The following is a 14123-nucleotide window of genomic DNA, read 5'->3' on the forward strand; positions in this document are numbered from 1 at the left end:
ACAACTGTAAATGAATCCTGTTAGCTTTTTTTAAGCCTTGTCAATCGGCCATGTTTGTCCATAAAATTTAACAATTGAGATATAACATTTTCTTACAGTCAGATGCATTACATTTTTGATCGCAAAACAAAATGTTATCTTACTTACCATGACAGGTATAGCATGTATCTTAACATTCACATCGGGAGCAAGATGAAGCAATCTTTGGTCCAGGTGGGCAGAGGAAAGATTAAATAACTGTATCCAACTGTCACTGCAGTTGCAAGAAACTGGGTACATGTATGCAGAAGTGAAAGCCTGTGAGCATATAGACACGACAGCACGATGCAAATCATGTGGCACAGGTCAAATTCATGTAGGGCACCAGATACAGAAATTATGTAAACTGATTAAAAATATATATCCGTAAACAGCATAATAACCACTTAAGAGTATTTGAAGAGTGAAAATTACTCAATGCTTTGTTTATCTGAGTGTACAGATGGACCAAAGAAAGGACAGAGAGATGTTTTTTTCTATTGGTGGACAAAATATTGTCTATTGTCTATTGTGTGACTTCCTCAATTCAGTACTTCCAAATAAAAGTTATAAGGAACCACTTCATCACCTGCTTCAAAACTCATTTTCAATCTGAATAAATGCTGATGTATTCATTCATTCATTCATTTATTCATTCGACACAGGTAGTATTTTTACAATCAATTTATTAAGTGCACTGTATCATGAAATCCATTAAATCAAAAGAGCATTTTATTTTTTATAACAAACTGTAACAATGAGCAATGAAAAGATTGATTATGAAATGATTTTCCTTTGCTAATATAACTTTGAAACACAACTAACACACTGAGAAGTATTTTCTGTGTGTAAAGACTGCAAAAGAAAAAAGGAAAAACTGTACCAATAAAATGTATTTCTGGTTAATCAAAGCTGCATAAAACCTGCTTTTATTCAAGTGCTGTGTTAAAATATATTTTAGCATCCACGTATTGGAAGTTATGGCTGCAATCGCCGTAGCCAAAGATAGATAACAAGTAAAGGACAGAAATACAAAGTGTGTTCTGGTTGGAGAGCAAGTTCAATGCTTTGGCTTTGGATTGGACATCATACTGTCCTGGAAACAGGAGCAGAACATCCCTTATACACAATAGTGTCTTTTCCCTGCAGCAACAACAACAGTATTGGCACGCCACTATGTATTTATCTGATATTTACCATCACTGACACATGTGTTGAATTATCCACAGAGCGATGTTCATAAAGCCATCAGACTCGGCATCAACCTTGGAGAGAGAGTGATTGTTCCCTGGGTACCACAGTATCCTAAATAACACACACCAGAGCATTAGTGAATGACCAATAGAAGCCCTTTGTGCAGTGCATATCTGACACAACCAACAAAACATGTTACTCAGACAAGCTGCTTACCGGACTGGGACCTGCTTTGCTTTCAGAGCTCTGTAATATTCAATTCCTTGCTTGTTGGGTACACGCTTGTCATCTTCCCCTATGGTAAGCAATACAGGGGTCTGTACCTAGATGAGAGATCACCTTAGGTTACTACATTGTGTAACAGCACCAATGAAGCCACATGCACAGACATACACAGAAATACTTATACCTGTGTGACGTGTTTAATGGGGGACTTGTTCAGCATCTGTTCCCAAACAGCAGGGTCAGGTAGACAGTCTGTACTGTAGTCGTAGCCAGCCTCAACCATGCACCTGAAAAATATCATCCAAACATCAACCGGAAGGAAAAAAACAAACAAAAAAAACCAGAATGGCTTTGAGGTCTTTTGTTCATGCATTATTGAACACTTCCTTCCTGACAGTGAGGCAGACGCATGCCCTTTATCTGGCTCACAGCTGTCAGAGTGGAATGTCAAGGGTTCAAATGATACAAAACAACAAAGACGAAAAGTTGTGCACAACTGGCACAGTCACAAAATGGGTAAACACGGGTGGGCAAGGGTGTGGGAACGTGCATGCCAGGATGTACCAGTCCGGGATGTCTGTGCTGCCAATCATAGACGCCAAATTGATGACGGGGTTGCGAGCCACACAGGCCTTGTAGAACCCTGGGTACTGGCCAATCAGATGACAGGCCAGGAAACCACCATGGGAGCCCCCAGAAACTGCCACCTTCTGCATGTCGAACAGGTCCCCTTTCAGAACACTTTCAACAGCAAACTGGTAGGAAGAAAAACACAGGAAACTGTGAGAGATCATTTGTGGTGAAGAAAAAAAAGGAAGACAGATGAAAATCAGAAGTCGGGGGACAAGAACAAAGAGAAGAAAAATCAATAAAACTATAGCTGATGAGCCTTAAACAGAAACTATGGCAACTAACCTCCACTAAATATAGAAATAGCAACTAAAATCAACAAAGTCTAAACAAAGAGCAACGATGGAAGCCATTTTTACCAGAAGGAGTAAAAGATACCTTCATAGATCTATTTCATGACATGAAGAGCGTGCTAATCGGTTTAAGCAGCATTGGTGCTCTGTCCTACACGGTTTATTCTTACTTGAACATCTTTGACGTCCTGGGTGCCAATATTGCCAGGTAATGAGAGGATACTGTCCTGGCCGTACCCAAGAGAACCACGATAGTTCACTGAGCAAAGAAACAACAAACAAAAATAGAATTACCACTTGTCTCCACCAAGTCAAGCTGCAACGTGTTTTGTGAGGTCACAGTGGTCTTTGAACATCAAATTCTAATCATTTCACCATTGAGTCCAGGTGGATGTTTGTGCCAGATGTAATGAGATTCCCTCTAGACGTTCCTGAGATATCGTGTTCACAAGAATGGGACGCACATACGTACATATGGCAAAGACAGATGAAGGAATGGACGACAACCCCAAAAACATAAACACATTTCCATCAATGTATCAGTCCTAGATATTATAGTTTTGCATCGAGTCATATTTCTCTGGAAAATATACCAGGAAAGTTATGATTGGTTAAGCCTGTGAAGTACATGAGTACTCTTAAGATGTTCACAAGATAGGAAAAACTAAGCTAAGCGCAGTGAAGGGAAGTGACTCAGGAAATAAATACTTTTTGTAGTCCGAAAGCCGAGCCGAACCTATTCTGTTTTCTGAGACAGCATGTGAACCTTCCTCATCCCCTTTTCACACACGAGTACATATTCTATGGGTGAATGAGCAACCTCTGAGCAGGTGTCTCACATAAAAGCACTCCACATTAACATAAAAGCACTCCACATTAACATAAAAGCACTCCACATTAACATATGAACATACCCAGTAATGTAGCAAAGCCCATCCTGCACAGCACAGAGGAGGACAGAAGCCAATCAGCTACAAACACTGAGTGAGGACCGCCTAAGTAAAAGAAACAAGTTCATGTAAAATACAGATTCAAATGTTGTATCAAAATGACAACAGATAACATTGCATGTAGAATCAAATTGATATACAACATCTTACAACCATTATCTGTAGCAGTAGCACTCGACAGAAACCAATCCCAACACAAATCCAATTTCCACTTCAGCATGAATTCAAATGGAAGCAACATTTCTATATTAATTTAGCTTTTTGTAGATACTACATTAGGTTAAAACTGTACAACGATTAACAATTATGTACCACTACCTAAGTGTTGATTTTGTTTGCACTAGAAAAATAATAATGACTCCAGAACCATAATGAGAGTAACCAACCATGAGGAATGACAACAAGAGGCAGCTTCACTCCATCTTGAACCTCCTTTGGTTTGATCAGCAAAGCTTCAAAATCAAGGCCGGCTGGAATATAGAAAGAAATAGTTAGTCCTATAAGATTACAGCGGCTGTTCTTCATGTCTCCCAAAGACAACTAAATCGTTTCAACCCTCCATAAACTAGAGGACATAATTATTCATTGTTTCATCCTGCAAACTGCTTTACTCCATCTCCAGTAAACAGGACTGCCTGCTGCTTTATCATAATGATTACTATCGCATCATTTTGTACAAACTTATTAAACCCAGCCACGACTACATTAAGTCTATGTTTATTCTTTAAAAAGCCAGGTGGCTGTTAACTATACCTCTAACCCCAAATATTATATATTCCTCCTGACTAGTTTATTACGTAAACCTGTCCAAGAGATAGCTTTGCAAAACATCTTAACTTTGAGACCTTATAATTATCACTTTTCGAAAGGTGGTGGTTCAACTCTCTGGACTGCAGAGTATGTGAAGGAGTTTCTTACATATTCTGTACACTTCATGTATGTGAAACAAAATGGAGTGTGGACAAACCTAACGGCATCCCTTCAGACCATTCGACGAAAACAGAGAAAAGCAATGTATTTCAGGTCCTTCTGTGAGGAATCCCGTCGAGATACTAATAAAACATTCTTACGGTGTTGACTGTTGTCTTGCTCTGGTGGAGGAGTGAAAGTCAAGATCTGCCAATCAATTTCTGGCATCGTCTGAGAGTCTTCCAAAGTAACCCAGACCACTTCCTCCTGAGAATCCCTGGCCGGAAGGAAACCCACCCTCTGGACAAAGAAATTAAATTGCAATAGGTGAATAAGACATAAGTTTTTGACAAATAAAGCCCCCCCCCCCCCCCCCAACCCCATCCCAAAAATTAAATTCCTGCAATAATATATTAGGTATATACTAGAGAAAAATGTGAAGAATCAAATAAAGACCACTTATCCTACCAGACTAGGAGGGCAGTTTGGAGAGGAGCAGCTGACCACCATCAAATCTCTCTGTATGTTCAGCAGACACCAGTTACCGACATCGGTCTCTACAGACAAACAAAGAACGTCATCAGACACAAAAGGTTGAAATAAACATTTCCAAGCTTCCCAGAACACTGATGCAGTAAGCAAATGACCTATTAGAGACCGTAAACACCAAACAACAATAAACAAGACCGTCAAGACATGAGCATGAGTAACACCAAGGCTGATCAATGTGTCTAGCCACTCACCTGAAGTCAGAGAGGTGACGCTCCCTGTGCTCATATCCACCATCAACAGATCCTACAAGAGAAAATAATACTTTTTTTCAGGTTAAGAAATAATACAATTTCCTCAGTCTAAATACTTTGTGTAAAACATACAGTTGTCAGCAAAAAATATCAATATTGTTTGATTTGTATCAGAATAACAAGAAACTTCCCAGGAGTTGACTGTACCTTGCGGCTGCGCTGAGGGCAAGCAACAATAACACGCTGACTATCAGCTGACCAGCACTGAGGGGACAACTGAGAGCTGTAGATACCAGTAAAGCCATCTGTAAAGCCACACAGACAAGTTTGATATATAATTAAACTAGATTTACCACCTCACAGTTGTATGCCTATATCAAGTTTCAGTTTACATTCATGTCTGCCCAAAATGTCATAATTTCGTGTTCGGTACGGACGGATGGACGGACAACATGAAAACATAAGGCCTCCAGCCAGAGGCATGAAAAGGGTGCACTCATGTGACCATCAAGTATTCCTTACCCTCTCCAGGTCTCTTCACCACGTCCACCACCACTGAAGTCTTCTTCGTATACCAGTCGTACTAAAAATAAAATGTGCAATCACAGAGGAAAGCGTCGCATGAAAACAAATGCATAACTCATAAATATATTTCTGCTACATGTCTACATAACAGAAAACAGCAGATGGTGCATTGTGTCAAGAAACATTCCTTCCTAATTATTCCTTTCGCTGAGTACAGTGCAAGAATGGAACGTTATTGTGTCTCATGTGGAAAAGAGGCCCCATCCTGTCTTACCATACAGAGCCTGCTGCACTGCATGTGTGGTCCAAAGACAGAACATTCCAGGTAGACGATCCGACACTGGTCTGGGCTCAGCCTGGGGGAGCACACTGCACTTGTGCCTGATGTTAGCTGTTCTGAGGGACACGACAAATACAATACACATGAACATCTGCAGTAATACTAACAGAATTGAGCTATATCTTTTTAAAATATAATAAGACAAACATTCACTTACCACATCCCCCACCAGTAAGATCCACATAGAACAAAGATGATCTGACAGAGAAAAGGAAGACATGAATAACTTGAAGTAACTTCTGATAGGCCAGCTTCAGTTCTTCTCTTTGATCAGTAATCACCTCCTGTTGGGGCAGTACTTGAGGCCAATTCTGAAAGGCTCATGCCACCAGCCCACAAACAGCACACCCGTGTCTCCTGGAGCCCAAAATGCCTGCAGAGACAAATTAACGGACAGAGAAAGCAACAGCAGGAGTATGAGGGTATGAGCACACTATACGTGCACAAACAAACATGCATCATTGCACAAACTGCTGTACCAACCTGTCCAGGTGAGATGTCTTCAGGCACCCCCTCCAACACAGAGACGTTGTCACCCTCGATGTCCAAAACACAAAGCACTGGGCGGCTCTTACTAACCAGAGCCTCTCCCCAGTCCTCATAGAAGACGAACTGCTCCCCCTGCAGGGGTAAGGAAGCAAGGACACAAGTTCAACTAGAGTGGAATGTAACCTAAGAATGTTGAATAAACCTTTGATTAACAAAAATCCCTTGCGTTTCAAAATAATTATTTGCATTCACCTTTACGGCCTCTTTTTTCTCCACACTCATGGTTTCGTCCTCGTCCCCGATAGAAGACAACTCTGGTGACTCACTCTAGAAAACAGATAATGAAACATAGAGTAACGAGTTTTTGCCGACTAGTCTGACCGATCTATTACACCAATCACATATGGGTAGACAACTTGCTTAACTGCTGATATGGCCACATCCCAATCAGTGTTGTCGGGGGAATTTTGCTTTTGAAAGGCGATGGAAAATACCTGGGGTGCATTCAAAATGCTTTTATGATTGAGCAATAAGCTTAAAACAAATGTTGTGCAATAACCTTTGAAATATATTTGATCAGGTTTGCTGAGTGTGCATCTGCTGAGGCCATTAGTCCACAAACGAGGTCATTTTGTATCATCCAGCATGTATTAAAAAGCTTTTTATCAAATTCTTTACAGATAACCACAGAATAGTTAGCAACTTGAACCAACAACAAGGCAATTTATGCACCATGCAGCTTCTTAAAAGGTTGTTTTTTAGGAGTGTATGTGAATTGATGATCTTAGGATAGAGGGTGTCGTATGCTGTGCAGATTGTAAATCCCCTCGAGGCAAATTTGTGATATTGGCTTATGTATGTAGATAGAATTGTCTTGACTGTTTGCTATGCTCTGGGCAGTATTGAACACAACCCCAGCAGTGACCTCGGGGTGAAACTAAATGCTTTATTTGCAACCTTTAGAAATCAGAGCAGCAGTTCTCTGCCCCATGTGATTCGGTACTGATTTACCCTCAAATATAGATTTGCTGACAGACCTGGAAGAAGGATTCTGCCTTCGGTCTCTTCTTCTCTGCTACGTACAATAGGTGGGTCTCAGAGTGGGACCAAACCAAGCAGCCAAACTGATCTGAAAAAAAACACAAAACACAGCGTGATTAACACCTCGACTGGTTCAAAGAAATTGGTTAACAAAAGAAAATAGTCAGATAGGTAGTCAACAGTGCAGTTAACTCACCATCTTCATAGACTTTGCCATGCTTCTTTAAGGCTGTTAGATTGATGCTTTTCATCTTTATGTTTTTACTCCAGATCTGAAGGGTCACAAAGAGGTCCGGGGAGGAAAGTCAAAGATCTTGGATATCGAAGTGCAAAGTTACATGAGGTGTTAAACCTCATGGTGGAATACAGAAATGTACAGAAATACAGGTGAGCACCATAAAAGGGGGCCATTAAAAAAAGCAAAGTTTTGGTACAGTGGGTGAGGGACAGCCACACACCTCCAGAAACTGTTTGTCCTCTCCTTTGATCGTGCACTCTCTGACAACGGCCTTCATCTCACCTGAGGGGGAATCCTTACTTAGCACCCTGACAGGGCAAACATATTGATGAGACATTGTTCAGTTTGCTCGGGGTTAGATGTATGACGAACATATTCAAGCCCACTCCAAACAAAAATAACGAAATGTTTACATACTCTCCTTTGATTTCAGTGCAGTTTCCTGAGGCTCCAGAGTAGACCACCGACTTGTCATCGTGGAATACAATGTATTGTCGGCAAAACTTGACATTCTCATTCCTGTCCAGATCACGCTGGCTCCATTCTGCAAAAAAAGAAAGCATTTTAACAAAATGTCATCAATGATCCTGCAGAGATCTGATGATCTTAGCATGTGCGTATGCGAGTACCTGTGTAGATGTTGCTGTATTTGCCTCCATACTGAGAGGTGACGACAGGTCCCACGTCTGCTCTGCTCAGAGAAGGGAAGAGACTGAGTTCCCTGTAGAGCCTGGCAATGTCCTCAGGGTTGGTCATCACCTGACGGGAAGCCACAGAATAACTCATCGCACTGACGTTACGTCTCAATGATACTAACTGTCCTGCAGCGAACAACGCCTTCCTCATGTCCTAGTTAGCTAGGAAGCTAACCAGTCACACATAAGTTTGTAAAGTTAACACAGTTTATCGTCAAAAAACAGAGGTCAGTTCATAAACATTAGGCGAATCCGTTATGCTAACAAGTCAAACGATCGCTGCGTGGAAAACAAACCAAGTGAACAGGCTGGTTTGTTTTTAGCAGTGTTTGACCAGGAACTTCCTGTGCGAGCTGACGGAAAACAACCGGACCAAGTGTCAGTTGGCTAGTTTGATTTAAAAACTGGCTAACTGAGCTATTATCAAACACAATGACAGCGTAATTAACGCCAGCTATAGCTATATAAGCACCAATGTGAGGCTTATTTTTTTGTAGGATGTGTTCAGAAGCAAAGAATAAGTAGTCAGTAAAGTGGAAACATACCTGTGACGTCATGATAACGACTGTGTGTGTGTGTCGTCGGTCTGCAGAGCAGTTGAGAGCACAATAGAGTAGTTAAGGTGCTCTCGTACAAAGTTAACTAAAAATAAACGTTACTGTTTCAGCTTCCGGTTTCAACTTAGAAAATAAGATAAAATCCCGTTTGAACAGTTCCTGGATGAACAAAAACACCGTAATTCAGGAACGAATATAAAAAAACAATTATAAATAAATGACACGTAGTAATCTAGAAAATAAGACAGTCAACTAGGAACATAGTTCATCATATTAGAACAGTTTATTCATAATAGTCACACGTGCCAATACGTTTATTTCGTAGGAACGTCACCGCTACAACACCCAACAGGAAGCAATATACTAATTAAATAACTGAATTTATACGCCCTCTTGCGTTGCAAAACCGTAATCTTGAGAGTGTTTCACATTGAGTTTATGCCGTGTGCAAAGTTATTGAATTTAGTGTGTGGCATTCACTGTCGAAGCACGGTAATAAAAAGCGTTTTACGAGACGTGATTTAAAATTACTTTCTGGTTTGTGTTCATTACATTTTCGTATGTGTAAATGACAACGAGCGCCGCTGGTGTCAGTCAGCTGGAGTAGGTGGGGTCACAAAGAGCCAAGATGGCTGACTTTGAGGAGCCGCTGTCAGATGACGAGAAGGTTTGAAGACTATTTTATTCTTTGCTAAACGCTGTTTACTCTCATTTGTAGAGAGCTACGCGTGTTAAATGTGCACACGGAATTCCCGGCTAAGTTTTGGAAGGAGTGCCAGTTTTTGTTTACGTATCAAAGTGATGAACTAGTGTTTTTAAAGCTACCACTAGCTAACTAGCCAATGCTATTTAAAGCTCACAGTTGAGCTCGCCGCGAAATCAGAAGCTGCAAGAGTGTTTAGCCACTGAAAACTCTTTAATGGTTGTAACGTTACCTAGATTAATATAAATATAAGTATCGACGCACATTTTCAAAAAGTCGGGTTGCAATGTCCATCTTAGTCTGCAGTAAGTACAATGTGTGCTCCGCAGTCTTCTCATGTTAGCTAGCAGTGGCGGCTACCGTTACTTTGGATTTCTGGGTCAAACAGATTCAATTGCAGCTCAAATACTTGCTAACCACACACGCGCTCGAGGGCAGAATAAGGGTTCCTATATAATCTAGATGGAGCCTGATAGTGACACCCTACCAGTGGCACATAATCAGTTGGAGGCAAAGCACTAATTATTATGAATGGCAGAATTACATTTTACGTGTAACGGTACCATTTAACACAACAACCGTAATACCAACACACAGGGAGGTTTCAAAGCCAGAAACCAGAGTGGCGACACTCTCCCGATAGAATCGAGAGATGTTTGAGATTAAGGTCTGTTGGCGTTTAACTGGAAAATTGAGGGCACATTGATGGCATGATTTTACAGCGACATGACACATGAGTCTAGATCAGTCGTTTCTAATGCAGTGCCCATTCTGTGTTCACAAAGCAGTGTATTGATCAGTATTCCTCTTATTTCCTTGCAAATTACAAGAGCTCTTATTATATTACGTATGTCAATTATACTCTCTGAAGTTAACTATTTCCTAAAACATGCTTGCTGCTATTTTTTGTTATTGTCAAATGACTTTAATTTTGTAATCAAGATACTATAGTCATTCCTAGTAAACCCACAATATTAAGCTGGGTTCATCATAGGAAAAAGGCTCACTGAAAATGCATCTTAGTATCAGCTATGGCAATATGATAAGGCTACAACTGGATGCCAAATTTAAAAAAAACACAATTGGTAGTAAATGTTTTACTTTTTTGATGCTAGACCTGTTTGAGTACATGTTTGTTTTTATACTTGAGGAGTTAATTATTTGTAGCATCTCTCTTTGAATTGATTATACAGCAAGTCATAGTATCACGATAACGTAATTCATTTGTTGCATTTAATTTGCTTCCATAGGTTCGCATAGCGGCCAACTTTGTGACTCATGCCCCCCCGGGAGAGTTCAACGAGGTCTTCAATGGTAAGAAGTAGCCAAGAGTATGACAAGATGCACATGATAATAATTCATCTTTTAAGAGCAATACAATGCATAGTTTCTTTTTGTCTTGCTAGATGTGCGGCTTCTTCTCAACAATGACAATCTGCTCAGGGAGGGGGCCTCACAGTAAGTAACACTCAGTTTAAGATAAACATCACAAATTCAAATACTCATTCTTTACACAACTAAAAACAAAAATGTGTGGTTAATATATTAGAAACATTTTTTGAAAGCATTCTTTTGTGATGTTATAAATGCCCACTGTACCATTTGGCCCATTCTATCTGTCTAGCTCCTTTGCCCAGTACAACATGGATCAGTTCACTCCTGCCAAACTAGAGGGCTACGATGAGCCGGTATGTTTCATGCTTAAGTCTCTTCTGTTCATCCCAGAAGAGCAAGTGTCAAAGCCAGACCCTTTTCAGTCTTTCCTCTCCCTTATTGATAGGTCCTGATCACAGAGCATGGGGACTTAGGCCAGGGACGTTTCCTGGACCCCCGCAACAATTTGGCATTCCGCTTTGACCACCTCAGAAAAGAGGTGAGCGACGTGCAGCTGTTTGACGGAGAGACGGCCCTGAGAAGCTGGAGAGATGCCTGCGATACTTCCCTCAGTGCCTACGTCAAAGAGCACTACCCGACTGGAGTCTGCACGGTAAGCTGCACGACAACTGTGACAAAATAGTCCTAAGCAATGGACTACATTTGACCTCTACTGTCTGTGTGTTGCAGGTTTATGGGAAAACAGTTGATGGTCAGCAAACAATCATAGCCTGCATTGAAGGACATCAGTTTCAACCCAAGAACTTCTGGTACAGTCACCTGCCTGCAAACAACAGTTTAAAAGCATATCTGAATATATGTTTTAACATAGCTTCATCACAAAGGTTATAAATGACCAGTTTTGCGTATCCTGATGCTGCTGTCTGTTTGTAATGTTGGGCTCCTCTGCTGTTCTCTAACACAGGAATGGTCGCTGTAGGTCAGAGTGGAAGCTCACCATCGGTCAGTCCACCGCTCAGGTGGTGGGAGTGTTGAAAATCCAGGTGAATTTAATTCAGTGCGCTCATCTGCAGAAATGATGAATAATAATAAAAAAACTCCAGCTTATTAACAAAGTTTTTCCTCTGCCTCCAGGTGCACTATTATGAAGATGGGAATGTGCAGCTGGTCAGCCACAAGGAGGTAGAGGAATCAATACCAGTGACTGTAAGTAGAACATGTTGTACATGAGCTCTCCTGCAGTCTTTGAAACTGCTCATATTAAACCTTCTGTTGCTCACAAAGTTTGAGACTGGCTGTGTCATCTCTGAGTATATAGAAGAGGTCCTCCAGCTCTGTAAGAAGGATAAAAAGTGATGATTATGTGTTTTTGAAACAGAATGAAAGCCAGACAACCAAGGAATTTGTCGACATTATTGAGAATGCAGAAAATGATTACCAGGTAAGCAACCTCTTATTGACTACACGTGTATATACTGTATAACATCAGGCGTTACTTTGACCAAAATGTGCATAAAGAAACATTTTGAGATTAGAAAATGTAAAAATATTTTACTTTATTTTCCCCCTTTTTTTTGCCTTCAGACTGCAATCAGTGAGAACTACCAGACCATGTCTGACACCACCTTCAAGGCCCTGCGTCGCCAGCTGCCCGTCACACGCACTAAGATCGACTGGAATAAGATCCTCAGTTACAAAATTGGCAAGGAGATGCAGAATGTCTAGTGGAAGGCCAGGGACTTACCAGAGAGTCGCACACTCCACTGGGCCCAAGAACCCGCATATACATGCGCAAGGACTAACCAAAGCAAAGCTATATCAGTATGGGGCAAGGAAGTAATAAAAACAAACAAAAAAGTATAACTGAAGATCCGCAGACTATAAGGCACCGATATCCGTCTGCTGTGAGGAAGTTGCGGTTATGAAGATAATCGTGGTTTGGAGAAAGTGGTTCCTTCTAGGTGTGTGTTGTGAAAGAGTTGTGTTGGGTCAGTGTGCAGGGCTGTGCTCAGGACCGCTACATAAAAGTAAATCTCCCTTCTGCTGTATAAGTAATCTTAGACCTCCCGAGATTCAGGTGTCAACACTTTTCCTTAATTAGACTCATGCAGGACTGAGATCATGTCACAGTGGAGATCTCAGCACTTATAGTAAAGGACCAGGAAGGCACAAGGCATCTGATGAGAGAAATTAAGCACACCGTCACATATCAGGGTTTGATTTAGTACAGGGAAATAAGATTTTTTTTGTTCCACTGTAGTTGTCGTGCATGGTAGAATTGTAAAATCGGGACATTGACAGGAAAATGAATAGCGGTCATCTGACATTGTAACTGGTACCAAGCTTAGAGTAATCCTGAACTGACAACTTATAGTTAAGTTATATGTTGCTAATGAAATTGACAGCATTTCGACCTGTTAACATTTATGAGTGGCATGATCCTCAGCATAGCTCTGTTCCTGCACTGTAAACCTGTGTGTCTGTCGGGGCTGAGGGAGTGTTGTTTTCTGTGTGTGTCTCCACCCATGCAAGCAATGACGACTGAATTAAGATAAAGCAACACCACCTCCATTGCTGTACAGCTTTTCCTTTGTGAAAGGAAAACATACTCATATTAACCAAGATTTATTTGCCAAAATGTCTTTCCTATGGTAAAGAGCTCCATCCTCCCATGTATGCAAATTTCTATTTTAATATGCTGGTTTTTGTTGAGTCTTAGAATATATCACTCTTAACTGTAATGAACTGTATTGGTCAATGCCAAGTGAATGCAAAGCAGTTGCCATGTAAGGCAAGAGACTATATACGTTACATGACGTCTGTAAGGCCATATCATACTGGTTGTGTTACATAATGTCTAAGTAGGCTGACTCTGGATCAGTTACTTGTTAGCGATACAATGTGCTGTGTTCAACCCTCACACTATACTACAACTGTGTGCCGATCGGTTATAAAGTTTACGACTACTGCCCCATTCTGTTGTAAAATAAATGGATTGAACATCTTGGCTAGATTGTTTTTACATTCAAAAGAGTTCAAGGAAAACATGTTTGCACTGTCTCAGATGCCGGTGCGTTGGAAAGTATCACTTGAGTCTTGAGAAAAGAAGATCCTGCACACTGCTCTTGTCATACCAACGTTTCGGACCCTCTGGACCTTCGTTGAGTGTTTTATACAATTCATCCGCCCACTACTCCGAGTTTGAGTCGAGTGTAACAAATAGACATTTATGTCTGAT

The 14123-nt window shown here is 40.8% G+C and overlaps 2 protein-coding genes across 5 annotated transcripts; one reads left to right on the forward strand and one right to left on the reverse strand.

Moving 5' to 3' along the window:
• Nucleotides 1-687: 687 nt before the first annotated feature.
• Nucleotides 688-8993, reverse strand: LOC142955332 (acylamino-acid-releasing enzyme). 4 transcript variants are annotated; one of them, XM_076096839.1, is made up of 23 exons: nucleotides 8836-8992; nucleotides 8225-8354; nucleotides 8013-8139; nucleotides 7816-7903; nucleotides 7554-7629; nucleotides 7354-7445; nucleotides 6569-6643; nucleotides 6311-6448; nucleotides 6109-6200; nucleotides 5985-6025; nucleotides 5762-5883; nucleotides 5485-5545; nucleotides 5170-5267; nucleotides 4963-5014; nucleotides 4688-4776; nucleotides 4381-4519; nucleotides 3697-3780; nucleotides 3275-3355; nucleotides 2531-2619; nucleotides 2002-2192; nucleotides 1622-1724; nucleotides 1429-1535; nucleotides 688-1323 (listed from the first exon to the last, which is right to left on the reverse strand). In XM_076096839.1, exons 1-23 carry the CDS (start codon nucleotides 8845-8847, stop codon nucleotides 1218-1220), a joined length of 2193 nt encoding a protein of 730 aa, XP_075952954.1. In that variant the 5' UTR covers nucleotides 8848-8992; the 3' UTR covers nucleotides 688-1217. The 4 variants fall into 4 exon arrangements, with proteins under 4 accessions (XP_075952954.1, XP_075952948.1, XP_075952939.1 ...); XM_076096833.1 differs by lacking the exon at nucleotides 8836-8992 and having other exon boundaries at nucleotides 688-1114; nucleotides 1216-1323; nucleotides 8225-8620; XM_076096824.1 differs by lacking the exon at nucleotides 8836-8992 and having other exon boundaries at nucleotides 8225-8618.
• A 290-nt stretch (nucleotides 8994-9283) lies between these two features.
• On the forward strand, nucleotides 9284-13889 carry LOC142955386 (F-actin-capping protein subunit alpha-1-like). Its single transcript, XM_076096890.1, has 10 exons — nucleotides 9284-9514; nucleotides 10801-10864; nucleotides 10957-11008; nucleotides 11175-11238; nucleotides 11331-11537; nucleotides 11615-11694; nucleotides 11850-11928; nucleotides 12020-12091; nucleotides 12264-12326; nucleotides 12470-13889. The coding sequence occupies exons 1-10, from the start codon at nucleotides 9476-9478 to the stop codon at nucleotides 12608-12610; spliced, it is 861 nt and encodes a 286-aa protein (XP_075953005.1). The 5' UTR covers nucleotides 9284-9475; the 3' UTR covers nucleotides 12611-13889.
• The last annotated feature ends 234 nt before the right edge of the window (nucleotides 13890-14123 follow it).

The sequence above is a fragment of the Anarhichas minor genome, unplaced genomic scaffold, assembly GCF_050575085.1.
Source record: "Anarhichas minor isolate MPS153535 unplaced genomic scaffold, ASM5057508v1 ptg000003l, whole genome shotgun sequence".
Taxonomy (NCBI): domain Eukaryota; kingdom Metazoa; phylum Chordata; class Actinopteri; order Perciformes; family Anarhichadidae; genus Anarhichas; species Anarhichas minor.

What these genes read in the sequence shown, in the direction of transcription:
- LOC142955386 (XM_076096890.1), top strand. Translation starts at nt 9,476, where the DNA reads ATGGCTGACTTTGAGGAGCCGCTGTCAGATGACGAGAAG. An exon ending in TAGAGGGCTACGATGAGCCG is followed by an intron (nt 11,239 to 11,330) that starts GTATGTTTCATG and finishes CCTTATTGATAG; the next exon opens with GTCCTGATCACAGAGCATGG. An exon ending in ACCCGACTGGAGTCTGCACG is followed by an intron (nt 11,538 to 11,614) that starts GTAAGCTGCACG and finishes TGTGTGTTGCAG; the next exon opens with GTTTATGGGAAAACAGTTGA.
- LOC142955332 (XM_076096833.1), bottom strand. Translation starts at nt 8,441, where the DNA reads ATGAGGAAGGCGTTGTTCGCTGCAGGACAGTTAGTATCATTGAGACGT. An exon ending in AAGACATCTCACCTGGACAG is followed by an intron (nt 6,201 to 6,310) that starts GTTGGTACAGCA and finishes TTGTCTCTGCAG; the next exon opens with GCATTTTGGGCTCCAGGAGA. An exon ending in GGTGAAGAGACCTGGAGAGG is followed by an intron (nt 5,268 to 5,484) that starts GTAAGGAATACT and finishes GTGGCTTTACAG; the next exon opens with ATGGCTTTACTGGTATCTAC.